General features: G+C 40.7%; 2 protein-coding genes across 2 annotated transcripts; both read right to left on the bottom strand.

The window, feature by feature from the left end:
• Nucleotides 1–72: 72 nt before the first annotated feature.
• On the bottom strand, nucleotides 73–14,551 carry sphk2 (sphingosine kinase 2). The gene is made up of 8 exons (XM_085177302.1): nucleotides 14,173–14,551; nucleotides 8,410–10,000; nucleotides 6,455–6,604; nucleotides 6,275–6,369; nucleotides 6,049–6,164; nucleotides 4,886–5,089; nucleotides 3,139–4,753; nucleotides 73–2,841 (listed from the first exon to the last, which is right to left on the bottom strand). Exons 2-8 carry the CDS (start codon nucleotides 8,870–8,872, stop codon nucleotides 2,779–2,781), a joined length of 2,706 nt encoding a protein of 901 aa, XP_085033428.1. The 5' UTR covers nucleotides 8,873–10,000; nucleotides 14,173–14,551; the 3' UTR covers nucleotides 73–2,778.
• A 1-nt stretch (nucleotide 14,552) lies between these two features.
• rpl18 (ribosomal protein L18) lies at nucleotides 14,553–20,699 on the bottom strand. Its single transcript, XM_085177308.1, has 7 exons — nucleotides 20,627–20,699; nucleotides 19,953–20,039; nucleotides 19,734–19,841; nucleotides 18,509–18,607; nucleotides 18,239–18,362; nucleotides 16,466–16,535; nucleotides 14,553–14,677 (listed from the first exon to the last, which is right to left on the bottom strand). Exons 1-7 carry the CDS (start codon nucleotides 20,627–20,629, stop codon nucleotides 14,602–14,604), a joined length of 567 nt encoding a protein of 188 aa, XP_085033434.1. The 5' UTR covers nucleotides 20,630–20,699; the 3' UTR covers nucleotides 14,553–14,601.
• Nucleotides 20,700–20,778: the final 79 nt, after the last annotated feature.

Genomic DNA, 20,778 nt, shown 5'->3' with positions numbered 1-20,778 from the left:
TGCCTCGTATTTAAAGCTATTTTTAAATGATTAAATTGGCATTAAAGCACAACAAACCCTACTGGTTGGAAGCTGACCTACAAATAATTTCACCGATTTATTTCTAGAATAAGTCTTCTGCTTCTTTCAGCTGCTTTCTTTCTCTTCACCTACCTCTAGCATCCTCCTCTATCACTCCAACCCTCTGCATCCTTCTTCACTACATTAATGAATCTCTCTAGTCTTCCTCTTTTCCTCCTGCCTGGCAGCTCCAAATTCAATTTCCTTTGTCCAATATATCCACTGCCTCTCCTCTACTAATATCCAAGCCATCTCAGCTTTGCTTCTCTAACTCAATATTAACCAAAATTGTTCAGAAATGTTTCCTGCACCTTGCTGCATGTGTGCCATGCAGAATTTAATCAATCCTGAAGTAAAAGGGGGTCCAACTCAGCACAAGCATGGCATACCTAATAAGTGGCTGGTGAGTGTATATATAACACTTTTAAGAGGGAAAAAAGGATTGACAGTTACAGATCGATTTTATTATGAATGCGTTGCTGGAAGGGTAAAAGATAAAAAAGCCATTTAGATACGTGAAAAAAGCTTCCTGTTTTCCACATCAAATGGTTTAATTCCATTATAAAAATGTGGTGGCATTTTAGTGACTAAAGACAAAATAAGGCATTAATTTGCTCCAAACAAACTTATGAAGTTACATTTATTGAAAACCATATATAACTATTAACTGTACAATGTATATATTTTCATTGTTTTAGTAGTAATTACAATTTCATTACAGGCAGTCCACTACAGACATCTTTATGGCATTAGCAACTGAAGGGTAATACCCCATCATGGTCATATAGGAATTGGTCTTTAACACCATGGTCCCAGCTATGGCCATAAACAACAAAATGTTTAGGAAGGTAAATGGTCATAACTAGTCTCTTAAACATCAAGGGTAAACATTTTGGCAAAACCTCCGTTCAAAGTGTATAGAGACTCATCTATTTGGTAATATTACAAGCCTAGACCCAAAATGTTGTACTCACATTCTGTAGCTGTGTAAGCACAGTGAAGCTGTGGTAGAATAGCTGCATTGTGCGCTCAAAGGAATACAAAATAAAAACAAAAGCAAAAAAAATAACATCCTGGTAAGCAAAAGAGTTTTACTTCATTTTCTGCAGTCAGGTTTAAACAGTTCATGATCAACAGCCAGAATTTACAGGCTTATTATACAAAGGCATTGATTTGTCCAGGTATGACCGAGACATACAGTAAGTTGATGATGAACCAAGCAGTTGGCACACAAACTTCCTGATTGATGAACTGCACATGCTAATGATTTATTCTTTGTCCAAGTATCAGCAGGTTTGAATAATAAAAAAAAAAAAATCCTCAAAGGGCTTCAACCCCTGTAGTTTGATTCAACTCATCAACATTTGGAAATACTTGTAGTCTCAAAATATATATTTCAGTTTTAAACATCAGTCTGTTGCCTACTTGAACAAACGCCTCTGCTGCTGGCAAATTTCTCAAAGTGCAAGCTTACCACCTGATCTGACAACGCTGGGGATTAGTGCTGACTCTACAGCAGGATTTTAGAGTTTCAACATGATTTTGTTAACGGTCAGTCACATCCTCAAAAGCTAAGAGTCTTCAAAGTGCAACAGTTAATTCATGTCAGGTGACGCTAATGCTAGTGGATCTACTTTCTGAAACAAAACACTGCATCAGACAGAAGAGTGTTACCCTTTAGTTTGAATTGTTCTAGTGTTGTGATCTTCAGCATGTTTGGGAAGAATAAATGTGAAATTTACTTCTTAACTGAGGCATGCGACGTCTGTTAAACATCACTATCACTGTGCCTCCACTGGTTAAGAAAAAAAGGCAGATTATGCAAACGTTGGTAATGGATACCCTTCAACGGATCCACTGCTTCTACTAATGTGGTGACCCTGAAAAGCTTGATCCTGCTGCTCTATGTGGATTTACTTGCATGAGAAAAATGATTACTTGTAGTCACTTTTTTCTCCACTGATACACAAAAGTGGCCGAGTCACATGCGCTCAGACTTTGTTTTTTTAAATGTAGTCAAAGGACTTTGATAGGTGAACGGAAATCAAAAAGATTAAAGTTTCATACATAAGAAGGAAAGGATAAAGGTACAGCTATACTGTACAGTATCAGATAAGGCATTCCTTTCAGGGACTAAAGTTTTTATACTCAAACATCTGGAGATGAGGCTTTTGATGATAGAGACGTGGCAATAATTTCACTGGCTCTTGGCCCAAGAGAATCTCAATACATTTTTATAGCTTTTCATGTGTACAAACAATATTCTTTGAATTTAATCAGATTTCTCTTCATCTCAGCGTAAGGCAAAAACAAAAATAAAACAGGTAGTGCTTCTTTGCATGCATGCTGTTATGTATACATCCAACACATGCACTATCTGCACAAAAACCCATAAACATTCAATTGTTTTTCCCCACTCATCATCCCAGGCCGTGCTGTTTTCATGCTTCTCAGGGTACACTGTGCGTAATCCAACAGCTGTGTAACGAGGTGCATTTTTCTTCCATTTTGAAATTCACTATTAATCCCTGCAGAGATGCTTCAATGATGCGTGGCTTGGTTGGTTATCCCTTTCATTAATCCGTAGAAAAGCAGTTTCTGCAATTTGGGCTATTTGAAGTCTCTCAGCTACTCCTGTCCTCTCAGACTATGGATGGCAACAGAGATTATATAATTCAGTAGAGTGCTGATATGTCAATCAAATCAACCAATCCCTGATTAGAATCTGGTAATCCTCTCTCCAGAGTCTCCAACAATGAGACGGGCGATGGAAGGATGGATCTATAAAACATTAAGAGATCAGGAAAATGAATATTACTAATCACAAGTGTTAGCAAAACAAAGCAGCACAGAACACACAGTACTTAAGTGTTGAGAGTAGAAACATACAGCACGTAAGTTGCTGTTGGCAATGTGAATGAATAATCACAGATGATTAATTAAAAGCTTTTAAAGTACAGAACATGTAGTTATTACAAACTAAATTCAGACTGAGACAAATGAAAAGACCTAGGAATTTATCACTGTGGTTTGACTCAACAAGTATTATTTATGCTAAATCTTGTTTTTCTTTCTGACCTGTGCTTGAAGCGGCCCGTAGGGCACAAGTTCTCCGTCCACAGTGAGTGTTCCTCGTGCTGACAGAGGCTGCAGCCTGAATGCTTTACAGGTAACGTGGCTCACATATGGAGAGCTGACAGAGTGGTGGGTTCCTCTTTCCATGGCAAAGAAAAGTCTCAGTAGAGTTGCTCTAGAGATCCCTGCTCGCACAAAAGTCAGATGGATCAGCCCATCGTCAAACCTGGCCTGGGGTGCAGCAAAAAGGTCAGCCCCAAGGTGGGTCTGATAAAGGGCCAGGACCAGGACAAAGTCCCCTTCAATGGTGATCCAGTCTCGAGTGGGAAGGGGCTGGTCAAGAGGGGGTAACAAGTCATCCCTTGGTAGATTTAAAGGCAGCGAGAATGATGGACGGTTCTTGAAGGGTCCTGCTGGTTCAGCAATGTCAAAGTTAAAAGAAGAGGATGGCGTGCGTAAAGAGGGCGAGGGTGATGTGGAATTTGGGGTGTTAGGACGAGGAGCGAGGTAGGATGATGAGTGTGGGGAGGCACAAGAAGGAGATGAGGGGGGTGTGGGAGAAAGAGACAGGGAGAGAGAGTTGAGTTTAGGTGGGAGGGAATTTGTCTGGGAGTGCTGAAGGAGGGAGAGGGGCCTTGGCCGGGAGGCGTTTTGGTTTTTGTCCAGGGTTTTGGCCTTGTAAGAGAAGGGAGAATGACGAAAGGGAGAGGAGATCGTCAAAGCTCGCTCACGAGCAACATCCAGTGTGTATGAATCTTTCCGGTAGTAAGATCCATTCAGATCCATATCATCGATGCCATTTGAAGTGCCTGAATCTGCATCAGCCTCCTGACTGAGAGGCTGGTTGCGGAGAGCTTCGGCTATCTGGCTCGAAGGGGCTGAATTCTTTCTCACTGCCTGCCTGGTCTCATGAAGGACATCCTGGTGGGTGATGCCATCCTCTGGCTCTTCATCTGCCTCTCGCCCCATGACAACCCCATAGCTCTCTCCCAGCTCTCTCGCATGCAACACTCCCTCTCCTTCTACAGAACCACTGCTCCCTTCCCCGTCCTTACCTCTATCGTCTTCCTCAATCTCCTCTGAGTATTGCTCTGCTGTTCCATCATCTTCCCTTTCATCCTTGATCCTCTCCAGCCTTTCTTCCCTTCCCATACTGCATTCATCCCTTTCATTTGATTCTGAACTTGTCCCTGATCTCTCTGAACAAGTGCCTGACCTCTCCTCCTCTGCTTCCATCTCCATCTGTCCCTCCCTCTCTCTGTCTTCTGCCAGACTGCTTGCCCTCACCACACCAGTTCCTCCTCCCCTGGCCCTCTCCCTTCTTCTCTCTCTTTCCTTTTGCCTCTCTTCTTTTTCCCTCTCTCCCTCACCCCTGCGCAAGCTCCTCTGTTCACTGATGCCCATGTCAGAGCAGGTGCGATGGATAGGCGTGCGGCAGAAGCCCTCCAGGCCTTCTGTGATACTGCGGGAGAGCGGTCTCCTTGGTGGAGGTGTGGCATCTGGTGATGTGGTGACAACAGAGGGTGGTAGGAAGGAGAGACGACCCTTGTAGGATCGTAGAGAAGCTATGCGCACTAATGTGCCCAGGGTGAAGCGAGCTGAGCCAAGACCACGATACCTGGAAGAAGACAAGACTGCAAGTGAAGCTACATTTTGAAATTGACGTTACATAATCCAGAATAAATTAAAAGCCAGGCTTTTATGAAGAAAACAACATTAGATTAAGATTCTGAAAACTTGAAACACCCACCTCTCACTCTCAATGTCCACATCGGACACAAAGCCCCAGGCAACAGAAAGAAAGGAAAACAGTCTTCTGGGTGCTGCAGCACGGTTGCTGTTGGAAGGGGCGGGGCTTGTTGTCACAGAGACCAGGTCCATGGGTCGGACTCCGCCTCGACAGAGCAAAAAGCAGCAGTTCAAAAGGAGGGGCTCTCGAAGGCACATGTCATACCTGAGGAAATTTTTAAAAAAGACAACAAGACCCTCCTTTCAGTAAAAATAAAGACAGATCTGTACAAAGACTAGATTAAACAAAACAAATATACATAATTCTACAGTCTTTTGTTTAGGAAAAAACATTGTTGTTTTTTATGTAGTTTATTTTAACAGAATAATCTGGGTATCCATGGGCTTTTTTGTAAGGTCAGTTTTCATAAAAATAAACTAAAATCATCTGACTACATCAGAGGGTCTCAGGATCATCTAAACCTCCCAGCAGCCAGCAGATAAGGACGTTACATTGAACATAAATGTCACGACAACTGGATATTCTTCTCGGAAGTTCAGTAAAGCAAAAGAGACATGCCATCATATGAATATATGAATATAATAAGAAAATTCAGCACTATCAAAGAGAGCATCCATTGACTCTGAGACCCTCTGTGATGCAGATCCAAGGAGGTTTAAATCATAGAAAATTATTTCTAGACAGAAGGATTCACGGCTAGAAAATGAACCTGGTATCAAAATGTAGATTAAAAATGAGCCATTTCATTGGCTAAAAGTTGTTTTGACCAGTGAGCTCACAGGATGAGATAGCTGGCTGAGGGTTTACAGAAAGTGCACTTTTTTTAAGTTTCTCCAGAAACGTTTCAGAAAACAGATCATTCTTTCAGGGTATCACAGCTTGTTTCTGTTACTCTCTGTCAAAAATATTAAACTGATTAAGTTTTGCTGTGAAAGAGTCTGCATATGCAATCTGTAATAATATTGGCTCATTCAGAGGTCATAAAGTTTAAAGAATTAACTTGACTGCACCCGTTATCAGCAAACACAATCTAGACTGTCAGCATTACTTTAAATCATCCATTATGCAAACACTGAGGGAGATATGAAGACTTAATGTTCCACCTAATTCCACACTTAACAGGCAGCTGGAAGAAAAGCTTCAACCTAAAATGATGTGCTCACCCTGCGTGGTGATTGATGGAGCCAGCCAGTGCATTCCCAGAGCCGCAGGGTAGAATCCCGACAGGTGTTTTTATTGCTTGTTCCCAGTCTGAGCGCTCCATCAGCCCATTAATTACCTGCAGGAAAACAAGACAGAAGATTTAAATAATCACAGTGTTAGACATAGACATACATTTACGTGCCACAATTTCAGCCTGGTTGTACTCTCAGGCCAAAAACACCTTACCTCATGCAGCAGACCATCCCCAGAAACAATGATGATGCCATCCCACTCTGGGAGTGATATCTCTCTGATGAGCTCTCTGGCATGGTTCTGGCGTTCTGAGGGAGGGCAATTACGTTAATGCCTGCAATATAAATGCATGCATTCTGACTCATTGGGGTGTTTTAGACCTCAGGGTGTTACCTGTCTGTATAAGGTTGTAGCTGATGTTGGACTCTCTAATCATTGGCAGGATTTGGGTCTGACACCACTGCATTGCCTGGCCTCTTCCACTGAAGGGATTGACCAATAACAGTAGTCGCCTGGGACGAGGTAGCAGACTTCTTGAAAATTCTTCACAAGAAAGACAGAACAGGATGGATTAATTAAAACCTGCACAGCTCTGGTCCAGGACAAAGAAAGTGGTTCAGCACATTTTCAAAACCAGCCAACTGGGACATAAGCTAAGCTGGTATTACAGTGTTGCCCAACCTTGGACTTTGAATGCATTTATCCATTTGAAGCCTCTTAAAGTTCTCCTGACAGAATACATAGCACACTGTCCTTCAAGAGTGAGTTTGTCAATCATTTAAAGTCAGATATATGATAAAGGGCACATTTAGACTTCAAATTATAGGTATTATAGTTGGTCAAAACTAAACAGCGGCATATGAAGGGAATGAAATTACTCTAGTCTTGTTCTATAAAACCTGTGGGGAAAGTAAATATCTAAGGATAAAATTCAATATAAACTGCAGTATGTTATAGATGAAACCACTGGTGCATGAGAGGATATTACGCGGCTGTGCTGTCACATAATCCTTGATCATGCAATAAACCACGCTTCACGCTATTGTGCGGAAAACCCATCTGACCACACCTATAATGCCCGTCAGCATAAACATTCTCAGAATTGGGCCACTGAATGATTCAGAAGTGTGATTATGAATGTTACACAAGCAGAAATTAAAAAAAGAATGGCAGCTGCATCACTGAGAGTGAAGGGTATGCACTAAAGATCTCAGAAGACGGGGAGATTTAAGAGACTGAAGGATTAAAGAGTGAGCCTACAGACGAGGAAAAGAAAAACAGAAGATGGGAGATGCCGATTAACTCTGTGCCACACAGACAATGGAGACAAAAAAAGTAAACACAAACACAAAGTTCATGCTGAGCTGTCAGATAACTGAGGATGGTGACTCCCCGCCCTCTGTCTCTGCATTAGACACTGAAAGATACAGACCACATGTGCAGGAAAGATAAGAGGAAGGACGTATAGCTTTAGATTGGAAAAAAACCCACAAAAAAAATTAAAGAAAACGATGCTGTTATGTGAAACACACAAAATCCAAAAGCTCACAGCCTCTTACGGTGCATTAGTGTTAATCCTCATTTGTCTTTTATATAATGCCCCAAAATGTTAAACTAGTCTTGTTACCATTTGTGCCCTCAGTGAGGAAATGTAATACATTAAAGTCTTGGTTCCCTGTGACATTACGCTAGGCTTAGTAGAAGTTTACAAAGAGGGCATGGAGCAAAGTGGATTGATGCTACATTGTGTAGGTTTTCTACTGTAAACATCTGAAATTAAAGACTTTATCAAGGAGACAAATACAAAGGCTAAAGCTCCATAAACACTGTGATAAGATATTAGTGTTACTCTTTTAATTAGGCCATCAGCTCAGTGTACAGTACCAACGATCAGGGCGAACTGTGGTTTACAGTTGCTGCCACTATCAAATCGATTTCAGCCTAGTCTTATATATTATAATAGAGCAGATGTAGTTGCATATAAGACATCGGAAAACTGAATTTAGCCTTAATTAATTTTTGCCTTATTGTTCACTAATTTGCTTTTTCTTCTATTAAATTGTGATAAAATAAAATAAAATAAAAACTGTCTGAATTACTCCTGGAAAATGTTCAAAAGCTTTGCTTCTACTGCCCATGGTCATTTATAATAAAAGTTTATCATTATGACATACTTACATTTAAGACAACATAATAAAATTCATGCAATAAAAAAAAAATAAAAAAAAATCACACTCTACAGTATATAAATACAGAAAATGTGTAGCTACTACTACAGTCTTTTGTATGTTCATTTAAAAACAAGAGCTAAGCTGTACAAACAAACCTCAAGTAAAACATACACTCACCTGTGTTAGCAGTGACGGTCACACCTCTAAGTAGACACTGTACAGCAGCTGACCACCTCTCAGCTTCAGCTCTGCTTTCTGCCAGATAGGCCCTCACTTGCCTGCGCCGGGACACTCCTTTCCTTCGTTTTCCTGGTGGGTACCAGTACAGCACCAGCAGAGGGGGAGCAGGGGACCGGGGGCAGCTGCACCCCACCAACTCTATTAAGGGTAGCAGGAGACGAGCTTCTTTTCCAGGCCGGGGGGACAGGCGTTGTATATGTATGTGGGTGTGGGTGAGGGTCAGGGCGTAGTTGGATGCCGGAGCTGGAGTTGGAGGAGCAGCTGGGGACAGCCCTCCTGAACCACCGGGGCTGTTGGGACTACTGTTATTGTTGCTGTTGCTGCTTGTTCCCCAGCTGGCAAACTGGCCATGAAGGAGAGCTTCTGCTGGAGAAGGTGAGGAAGGTTCTGGGGATCGCATTTTCTTTGCTCAAAGTTAATCAGTCTAAAAAAAAAACAAGGGCTTCTGAACTCAGATGCTTGAAGAGCTGGGCAATCTACCAGCTGTTCATGTTTTGCAGCACAAATCGAAAGACTATGTCTGTCGAGAACTTTCTCCCTAAAATTTCTTCAAAATCATTCTTTTTGTCAGTGCTTCAGTTTAAGGGGTAAAAGTCACAAAAAATTATCTTCCTGTCGTTCCAGTTCAGATATATGTCTTCATTTGAAAAGAATACAAATAACGTTTCCCAGTTTAATCCTTCTTCAAATTAGAGTATTTTGTATTGATCCAGTGAAGATGGGAACTGCTTAAGACCAGTCTTTGTGTCACAGTTAGAAACCTCCCATCAAGGTGTGATCTGTGGAGCTGTCAGCTCATACAGTTTGCTCCGAGTTGGAAAGTGGACAGAAAATACATCAACATAGTCACAACAAACAGGATTTTTATAAAATGTAGAATCAGTCATTTAAGCAAAAAAAAAAAAAAAGTGTTCTTCACAAAGTATAAAAATAAGTTTACATTACAATGTATAGCTGCCTATTGTGATAGCAATACAAGACAGCTGAGCAGCTACTTAACAATGACAATTCGCCTTAAATAATTACACAAATGGACAAAAATGAAACTCTTAGTTGCATTAAAAATGATCATTAAGTATGATCAAGACAAAACACAAACACACCTTGTTTAGACAAGGAGGCTACAACAATTAAATTAAATTAATGCACAAGATTTTTGTAAAGTGAGTTGCATTTAAAGTGTTGCCCAAAAAGTAATTAATGCCACAAAGATAGATTAGTGCAGACTTTTCAAGACCTTTGATACTTCTATTGCTATCTTGTTCTAAGTGACATAAAGGAGGCAGACAAAAGGAGTGACTAAGCCAGTTCCCCAGACAGTAGTGTGATAACATTCACTCAATCAAGTACTACCCCCCAAGAGGAGGAGCAACACAAAGACAGGTGAAAAAACAAAAATGACAACAGAAATCAAAAACAGAAACAAAACAAAAGACAAACAAGGAGACAGTTCCAGTTGGGTCCTTAGTTTATGTCATCTTAAAGTCCTTGAGTCAAGCCTCACGTTCCCTCCCAAATATCTCTGTTCCTGTTTGAGGACAAAGGAGAACAGCAGTTAGTGGAAAAAAACAACAGTAGGAAAAAGAAACAAAAGCAGGGGCCTGACTAAGAAGCAAGTTCAGCATACCCTGAATATTTTCCTTATCTGGTTTCAGTTACTCTAACATGCACTGATCAGCTCAATAACTTAACCCAGTCTTTTCCAAACTACCTGCAAGTGCGTTCTCTTGAAGGGGAATTGTATTGGCAGCTAACACCTAAACAGAAATATGGACAAGTCCATGCTATACAAGGAGACAAACCCTAATATTAGAAAAATCAAAAGATTTTTTAATGACCTAATACAGGCTGAAAGCAACACAGCTGCTACAGACAAAGCATGTATGTGTGTGTTCACTCACTTACTGTCCCAAGTAGGCAAACTTGTTGTGGAGGAAATTAATGAAGCACAATACTTTATCATTAAGACACAGGAGGATCTGACATACGTGTATGTAAAACATTTTAAATTCAGTGCCAATGAGGTTAAACTGTGTGAGAACATGTAAAAAATAAAGGAAAATATGGTTTTCCTGTCTATTCACAAACTTTGTATAAAGTTTGTAAGAACAAGGCACAGATGTCCTGTTTTAAGATCATGCTACTAAAGGCATACAGAACACTAAAACTACTTTAAACTTGCTAGCAGCAAACAGAAAAAAGCCTGTTCCTGTACAGCCAGTGAAAGCTTAGTTCACATTGCCAGCAGTAAGAGTCAGACCCGTCTCCCGGTGGAAGTTGGACTCTATCAGGGCTGCCCTTTGTCACCAGTTCTATTTGCAGCTTTTGCAGACAGAATTTCTAAGTGCAGTAAGATTGTGGAAGGTTTCTGTTTTGGAGGCCATGGATAATCTCTCTGCTTTTTTGTGGAATCATGCAATTTTTATTATTTTTTTTTACCTCACCAGGAAGTGGCCTCCAGCACCGAGGTGGTTGGTAGCTTACTGTGAAGTGGGATAAGAATTAGCGAATCTAAGGCTATGTTCACACTGCATGCGAAAGCGCATCAAATCCGACTTTTTTGACCCTACCCTAAACTGTTGGGAAGACAACGTTGGAGAAACGTGAACATTTTATTTGTACTGTATAATCTGCAGATTCTGACAGAAACCTGTAACTATCCTTTGAAGCACAGCTCCTCTCTAAAACTGCAATAAGTTCATATGTATGTAACAAAATAACTTTATAACTTAAAGCAAAATTGGGAAACGTAAAGTCCGAAACAAGTCTTTATATTAACGGCTATCAGTCAAACAATACTGTTTGCTCTGGGTCTAAACAGAGCGCATTGTGTGTGACGTCTTCTTTTGCGCATGCGGGCCACTTTGAGGGTTCACACTAGAGCGCTTTTGCTGTCACATTTTATTTGTAGTGTGAACAAGCAGACAAAAAAATCGGATCTGATCAAAAAATCGGAATTGAGCATTAAGACCTGCAGTGTGAACGTAGCCTAAGACACAAGGTTCTCAGTCAGAAAAGGGGTGATTGCCCACTCAAGGTTAGAGAGGAGTTGCTGGCCGAAGTGAAGGAGTTTAACTATTTCTGGGTCTGATTCATGAGTGATGGGAGTATGAAAGACTGACTGGCACAGCATCAGCAATGATGTGGACGATAAACCGGTTTATTGCGGTGAAGAGAGAGCTGAACCTGATGGTTTACCCGTTGATCTACATTCCTACCCTCACCTGTGGACCCAAGCTCTGGGTAGTGAACTGAAATACTGACATCATCAACACAATCAGCAGATTAGAGATAGAGTGAGAAGCTTGGTCGTTTTGGAAGGGCTCAAAGTAGAGTCATTCCTCCTACACATCAAAAGGAGCCTGTTGTTGTTCAGGGATCTGATTCTGGGATGCTCCCTGGGTGCCTCCAAGGTGAAATGTTTTGGTCATGTCCTATCATGAGGACGCTCTGGGGTACACAAAGAGGTGCTGGAGAGATTATATCTCCCAGAAAGACTGTGAATACATTGGTGTCTTCCTGGAAGTACTAGGGGAGGTAATTGGGGGGGGGGGGGGGGGGGGGGGGGGGGGGGGGGGGGGGCTCTGGTAAGACTGCTGCCTATTCAAACCATGATAGTGGTAGATGGATGGATGGCACTAAGAATCCATTGTTTCTCATTTTCAAAATTTCTCAGACAAAAACTTCACCCCCTCAAAATAGCAGTACCATTAGGTCCATGGGTCAGAATAGATCATTTACTCTGGTAAAAGGCGAATCACCCTTTGTAACACTGAAAATCCAGTGTTATAGCTGATGTTACCTCAGTAGGAGCAGAATCTTGCTTGCCAGTACAAGCCTCAGCACTATGACCACACCACAATGCTGTGGTGATAACCATGACATGACTTTGCAAATATTTAAGAAATCAAAATTTAAGAAGCACAACAGTAAATTACATGAAATGAATAAAACTTTAGATTGATTGTACTGCACAAAAACAATACTTCAGTCAAGTACAGAGGAGGACATTGAAGATAAGAAAACTGATTATGGGTACAGGGTGAAGCAATATAAGATTCGTTATGCCCTTTGACCTGAGGTGCGTCTGTGCTAAACCACGTAATGACTCAAGAGTCACACATCCTCAACTGGCTTGCTGAGACACTATTTTTTGTGGAGGAAAGGTTGCATGACAATTCATGTGGGTTTTTTTTCTAATTCAGGGTAACTTCTGCGTAACAGGATTTAGGGACACAGTGTCTCTTTCACGGTTTAAATAACCTAACCTAAATAATTATATTATATTTTACAGACTTTGCAAGAAGCATTAGTACAGTCTCATATTTGCACCAACCAAGGTCTGGTATCACCTCTTATCAAAGAGCAATATCAGGATTTTCCATATATGTTAAATCTTTTATTTCCCTCCAAAAAGGTTTTAACCTTCTACCAAAGTAAAACAAACAGAGGTATGATTTTTGAAAGTGAGATTTCATTCAGTCAAGCTTAAACATAACTTGGGTTTACAACATACCCCCATATAAAAGGAAAACGCACAGACTTCTGCATAAAGTACTTATGTTGACCCTAGAAAAACCCTGGATATATAATCAAAATACACCGAAACACATGTATTATTTTCAAATGACATTACACGTGAGGTTACAGCAATGTTAAGTCAGCAGGAGACAGATCATTAGACTTTAGCCCATAAAGTACAATTGCTGCAGTCTCACCTGGGACTTCGGTTTACCCTAAATTAATAAACTATTCACATCTTTCAACTTTTATAGCAGTCAGGAAACATTATGCAAGCTGCGGTGTAGACAAAATCAATACTTGGCTGATGTCCCGTCCTGATAAAGCACACACACAGAAAAAGACCCTACCGATGCCCATTGTTGCACCTTACCCTGTCCTTGAATCGCAGGGCGGGGACACCCAAAAATAATAATAATAATAATACTATGCTCCGGCTAATTTTGGTCTCCCACACAATGAGGTTGTTTTTGAGAGACTTAAAAGTACTTTTGGCCAATTTTCGATAAGGGTACACTTTTGAATTCGAGGTCGCTCTTGTAGTAAAGGCGTTATTAAACATTTATTAGCAGCTTGTCTGGTAGTAAGAGCTACGTATGTCGTTAAACTTTAATGCTACATGGATTTGACAGGCTGTTAGCCTGCTAACCTGCTCATGTTTAGCTGTATTTTGACAGTTACAGCACAGGCGAGCTAGAGCCGATAATTCTAGCTTGTAGTGCCAGAAATGAGAAGGTGAAATATGAACTGCAGGAAGCGGGTCTTTGTGTACGGTAAACAGAGCTGCTAAGCAATAGTTGTGAATTGAGCGTCACTAACATTAGCTAATGTAAACGGTTGACACGCTGCACAGGGGCTAACTAGGGGCTTGCTAACTGACATGTAGCCCCAGTTCAACCCGACTAATATATTCAAATAACTCCACAAAAGATTAGTGAGGAACACTATGGACAAATCAAAAAGAAAATGCCCCCCCTTTTTTTTCCGCTGGGTTAAATTAAATACTTAAATTAGCGCATAGGATACATGGTTTTAGCTAGCAGTTATTAAGACCCTATCAAAATGAGCAACAAGAAAAGTTGTTTTCGAGCTTTGTATGTCGGCAGAAGCATATCTATATAACCCATGTTTAATATCATTTCATGGTTTTTAAAGAAGAAAAGAAAAAGCCCCAACTACCTCATCTTGGCTCCCCTCTTTCGACAGATAGCCTCTGAATGCTGTGGCTCGGTGCAGGAAGTATGTGGAGACGCAGGAGCAGCAGCTCTGAGCGGCGGAGAGGAAATCCAATGACGATAAGGAAAACAGAACACCCACCCACCGACATTCTCCAATCATTGACAGACCAGCACTTCCTGGCCAACTCACTTGTTATCAGGCCGGCTGATAAATGCCAATTAAAAGACGTGTCCTGTAACATTTACATGGGGACCTCAGTTTATTAGCCACATGCCATTCTTGTCCTCCAGCATGGCTGGTGCTTTAACACGAGCTCCACCATATTAACAATGAAGGGTGTATTTTGCGGAGAGCAAGCACTCAAACAAAAACACAAGACATTTTGTACAACCAGCCTTTTATTGGTAGCAGAGTGAAAACAAAAACGCATTAGTTCTTGTAGCCGCAGCTGGCTCTGCGACCACGGGCTCTCTCGAACTTCCTGCCCTTGGAGCGGACGTAGGGCCTGGAGAAAGACACATAAGGGTTTAAATTTAGCATATCTAACACATAAGATTAAGTTCCATTTGTCCCTTGAACTCAATGTCAGTGGTAAAAATCGATCTCTTATTTTTCCAGTGGGAAAAGACTGAAGCAGGTATTTGAATGAAGCCTTTCATAGCTGGGCCTTTACATCATCCTGTGAGTCACAATCCAGCTATGTTGATGGATCATCCATCATCCTAGAAGCTTCATTTGTTTGGGACAAAGTGCTGGAATTTATTTTGTTTGGGAACACATTTCCATCAATGCCTCATTACATTACATCAGCCTCACATGTCTTTACTTGTTAAAGGTAGGTTTCATCAACATATAAAGTACTTTAGAAGTGTCTTCTGATTTATCTCAAGAGTCTTTTTATAACATCATTATTAACATGTGTGAAAGACATTGTTCTACACTGACAACCAACAGCACCTCTGAACTCCTCAAACCTTAAAACTATTGTATTTAAAAACATCAAACACTGATTAAATCAAGAGATATGTACCATGTCTACCACCTGTAAGATTAATTTACTAATTATGACTGAAGTGCTTACCACTTCAATCATGCTTTGAATAGGGCGGAAATTTCTAATTCACTTCTCGTCCTAGGAGACGAGCCCAAGAAACAGCTGGATGTGTATTTACTAAGTCTGAATGTAAACCTTTTTTTGAAAAAGCATGCCAGAATAAGGAAATCTTTTAATTCTGGCCTTTGTGGACTCCTGGGCATTTAAAGCATGAAGCAACAGTGGACTACTGAGAATCCCTTGAGCAGTTTTCAAACATGCATTGGTATGATGACCATCAAAAACTTAACCACAAGAGCACAAAACTATGTCCAGACATTCTGAATATGTCACCTCCTGCTAAAACTAAACATTAATTAGTGATTAGAGAACTATGAGGCTTATAATCTCCTTATGTGTGCTACAGACAAGAAAGGGCAAGTTAAGGCAAGTGTGGACAATGGTCTCCCTGATTCTCTCAACGCAGTCCTGAGTACATGCACATAACCAGCTTTAGTTAAAGGCTAAGTAGGGCTGTGCGATATGACCAAAATCTCATATCCCGACATAAAACATCTATCGTCCGATAACGATATAAATCACAAAATTTTAACATGTTCTGTAAATTCTGTGAATCTCGGGCAGCTCGACTTGCGTGAAGTGTTTCCAGCTGGGCATCATGTACCTGGAGTTCAGTGTTTTAACCGATGCATGAAACTACACATTTTTAGTCATAAGTTGTAACGGCCGCCGTTTTCTTTGTGAGAATTTATTACACGGCGTGCTGCAGGGAAAAGCCTGTTCTAACGTTTGAGTCTAAGGTTTATTTTTTAGCACCTGACGGCTCTTTTTTGCTTCTCATCCGTAAACACTGCATACTCTTTCACGTGATTCAGTTTATTTTGAAGAGTCTCAACGGGATCTTGAGCTTTATTGTGAAAGGTTTATGTGGAAAATAAACAAGCGGATACGCGATGGTCGTTGTTGCTAACGACAACTAAAAACAGGCGCTTGTCCGTCCGTAGTGTGGTTATATAAGAGAGAACTTTAAGAAATTAATATAGCCACTACAGTGACCATCAAAACGATGAAAAAATATTGCAGTAAACAGTTTATTTTGCGATACCACGAAACAAATGATAGCGTAAAATGAAACGATATATGTTTTTATATTGTCATCCGATATATATTGTTATATGGAACAGCCCTAAGGCTAAGTAGTTTTTTACAACAGCAACTTCACATCAGATGTACACTTACTTGGTGTGGCTGTGAGGGGTTCCAGGAGCCTTTCCAAAGTGCCTGTAAACCTCTCTGGCTTTACGGGGTCCTGGAGGAAAAGACGATATTAAAGGTTAAAATACACACACACACACACACACACACGTAAATATGTACACACACAAGTCATAACTGATGGGAGACCCGGACCCAGTTCCAATCAAACATCACTCCAACTCGGATTTAGTTCAAGTATTCTTTTAAAAATATATATAATTTGTATAATAATAATAATAATGATGATGATAATATGTATATGTATATAATTTGTTTCCTTTTCCTTATGTCAGATATTAAATTAAGTGCAAGAATCACGATCGTGGCTCAAGAGTTGGCAGTTTGTCTTGTAATCGGAAGGTTGCCGGTTCGAGCCCTGGAGCCGACAGTCTCGGTCGTTGTGTCCTTGGGCAAGACACTTCACCCGTTGCCTACTGGTGGTGGTCAGACGGCCCGGTGGCGCCAGTGTCCGGCAGCCTCGCCTCTGTCAATGCGCCCCATTACCAGTGTGTGAATGGGTGGATGACTGAATGTGTAAAGCGCTTTGGGGTCCTTAGGGACTAGTAAAGCGCTATACAAATGCAGGCCATTTACCATTTAAGTGCAAGAATCACATTTTAGTATGGACTAGATTTGTAAATATTAGGGAAGCACCAATGCAAGTTTTTCGAAGTTATAATGCTCCGACTTCAGGTGTCTGCTGATGCTGAATATGACGTCCTAACTGCTGTTTGCTTCCTACATGCTATGCTATCTCCACCTGCACCAAACAGTGAACTGCTGCTGAGGTGTCACAAATTAATCGATCCGCCAATACGATATAAAGCTGTTTGAATCAAGAGTCAAATATCACACTGATAGATCCTTACCAGATATACTAAACACCCGAAGGAACAAGAAGACTGTGAAAGCCTTAAGAGTGTAACAGACCCTAAAATCTAATATTGGCACTTATTTAATGTAATTATCGAGGCTATTTGAGGAAGAAAAAAAGCAGATGACAAATGTTTAACACAATGCTGCAACATTATAGTATGTAATTACCTAAGCTAAACTAAAAATTTACATGTGAACTGAACTAAAGTGATTGTTTGAAGTTAGAAAACTAATTAAATAACATGAGGACACGTCCTTAGTTTTAGTATTCGTTGGTTTGGTGAACTGTGTAATCGCAGCTTGCCTAATGAGACTTTGGATGTCTTCAAGACTGATTCTACCAGTTTCAATTCTACTACTTAAAACCTATTAATGATTATCCTAAATATTGTACCTTGGGCATACAATATCCACCTAATAATCAAGTATAAAGCTAACACAGAAACTAATAAAAACTTAACATTCTCAAACAATTTAAAAAAAAAAAAAAAAAAAAAAAAATCAGAAACAAGCAATCTGCTCTGGAAAAATACTGAACTTCAACCCAGTAATCAGTTCTTATTGCATGTGATTATTGGTGTTATTTGCCAATTTCTTGGTTGTACCAATATAGGCTAAGACAGTGTTCTCTTGTGCTGAAATAAGATATTGACTGCCATTGAAAGCAGAAAAATACATTGTTGTTTGATGTACAATCCTCATCCATTGCAGTGTGTTCTTAGCCTCCAAATAGCCACTGAAGCTCAACCACTACAGCTTCAGCAAACTGCACACTTAAGCTGTTATCTGGTACATCTTCCTTATTGGCCAGTTTCTAGGGTATCTGGTGGAAACAGCTCGTTTCAAAAATAGGATCTCCAACTCAATATGTTCAGTTACCTGACAGCAGCACCGTGCCTTGTCCTTTGGGAGAAGCCAAAGCCAGCTGGTCGAAGGTCATCACCTGACCTCCTGCCTTCAGGATCCTACGGCGGGCACCATCAGTCACCCTCAGAGCACAAATCTGTGGGACAGTAAGCAAGAGGTGAGGTCTTATTTGAGATTTTTTTTTAAGCCACCTTTACAATGTTGAAGAAGCAGTTAGTAAATGTATTTTCTGGTGGGGGTGGGAGTGAAGTTGAACTGTTTTTTCTTAAATGTAAGGCCTACCTTGAGCTTGGGGATATCCTGAATCCTGACATCATCAGTGACTGTTCCCACGACGACAGCGATTTTGTTCTCACGGCCGGGAAGCTTCATCTTACGGATCTAGGGGAAAAAAATAAACAAAAAAAAAAAAGAAGAAGAAATTGAGGCAAATCAATGTGTGATCATAGAACTGATAACAGGGAGCACTAAAATAAAAATCCAGTGATTTGTTTTACAGAATCTCTAAAGACGCGTTAAAAACTAAATGGAAAGAGTAGCAGAGATGCACCGATCCAGGGCTCATAATCAGCCAACTTTCCAACATTCTGGTTCCAACAACCAGCCTCCTACATGACCGACTACGAGGCTTACCATTTCATGAATGCACAACACATGCACGGTGCTGCAGAAAAGAAGTTGCACTCACACACTCACAGCTATACCGGACATGCTGCAAGTGTGGGTTTCACTGTGAGCGAAAACAACAAGTTGTCCACTTATGTCAGGAATGTTCATACCAGAAAAACCAAATCTAACCAAAACCTAAACACAGACATTTTAAAGAAACACAAACGAAAAGCATCTAGAACTAAAGCAATCCAAAGCTCAGAGACAGCCACCAGTCAGCAGCCTCAGTATGCGCAAAGGGTCAAAGCAGTTAAGAGGAAAATTATGGCAATGAGCAACATTATTATTCCAATACCCAGCATTTGTCTTCTTACACAAATCTGCTGAACCTGCTTTGATTGATGTGATCAAATCTGTCAGGTAACAGTAGGCATACAGCAACTCATTTTCCATTAAATTTTTCTTTCCATCCATTGTTTCATTTGTTCAAACGAGAGATCCTGTAACTTTCTGCAGCTTGGGTGAAACTGTAAAGTGAGCCTCTTTTATTATAAGAGTAACTTCTTCCTTAAATAATTAATTTCGTTAGTATATGCTGTCAATTGTAGTCCTTAGAAAGGAAATACACTCAAAAAATTGGAAATCTGAAACAGTAAATTGCAATTAGTGCATCTCTCATAAGAAGAAAGGAATACTGTATTACCCCCATGTACAGTACAAAATTCATAACCTTAGAGAAGCCCTGATAGCCCTCTTCCAGCTTTATTTTAGGTTCACTGCACAGTTCTGTACATTAGGCCAGGGACGCTGAAGACTAACCCATTAACCTGAACACCATAGTAAAAGCAAACAGGAGGATATATGTGTGAAAATCAAAGTGAGAGGAAGAAAGACCTACCAGGCGGGAGACAGCAATGGGAGGCCTGTTGGTTCTGCTCATGAACAGCCTCCTCAGGACGACCCTGTTGAAGGGAGCATTGGAGCGGCGGGCCAAGAACCTGTACAACTGTTAAAGGAAAAACACCAGGAATGTCAGGATTACAGGTTTCAGACTGTTCAATAGTTAAAATGCACAAGCTACCATTTCAAACTTCACACACCTAGAAATTAATCTTACCTTGACCAGGAGCCTCAGATAGATATCCTGGCTCTTTGGCTCCTTCCTGTGCACCTTACGGTCCTTGTTGTGCCTGATGTCGACTCCCTGGAAAATTGATTAGAAGCAGATTCATATATTAATCAGGTAAGAAGAACATATAATCTTGACCAAGAACACCTCATACATCTAACCCTCAACTGTTTATCTTTAAAATAAAAAAAATTAAAAAAGCATACATTTAAGAGGGATATTACACACTACATAGCTCATACTCATCCACATAACAGCGGCCGATACACACGTTGACACTCTGCAGCTAACCGCTAACTCTGAACGGCACAGCAAACATGCACATAGCGTCAAATAAGGGAATTTCTGATCTTACGACACATACGTTAAAGTTGGGACAAAAATAAACAGTGACCTGTGATAATATATGGCATCTTTAACCCATTGTAAATCTGACTTATTCTCAACTTGAAGGCGTACAGCTACCACCGGTGTCGGCTCCCAAGAATATAGGCTAATGTGAATTATAAAGTCAAATCACACGATATCTTAGCACGACACGGACATAAAGTATGTTTATAACGTGTAAATGTTTTCATCTAAAACATCAGGTGGTTTAATTCAGAGGATGACCGCGGATAGTCTGACTATCGTGTTTTAGAAATTCTGTTAGCAGGACCTACCATCTTGGACTCAGAGCGAAAAGGGAAAAGGAAGACCCGAGGTCTCGCGATAAGCTGTGCGCTTAGATCTCAGGCGCCTGATTGGTTAGAGAGCATGCGTTTCCTGCCCCAACAGCTCGGATGATATAGGATGGCGCCTCCAGTGGTAGAAA

This window comes from Neolamprologus multifasciatus, chromosome 11 (assembly GCF_963576455.1).
Source record: "Neolamprologus multifasciatus chromosome 11, fNeoMul1.2, whole genome shotgun sequence".
Classification (NCBI taxonomy): Eukaryota; Metazoa; Chordata; class Actinopteri; order Cichliformes; family Cichlidae; genus Neolamprologus; species Neolamprologus multifasciatus.
This window is presented reverse-complemented; position numbering and strand designations above follow the sequence as displayed.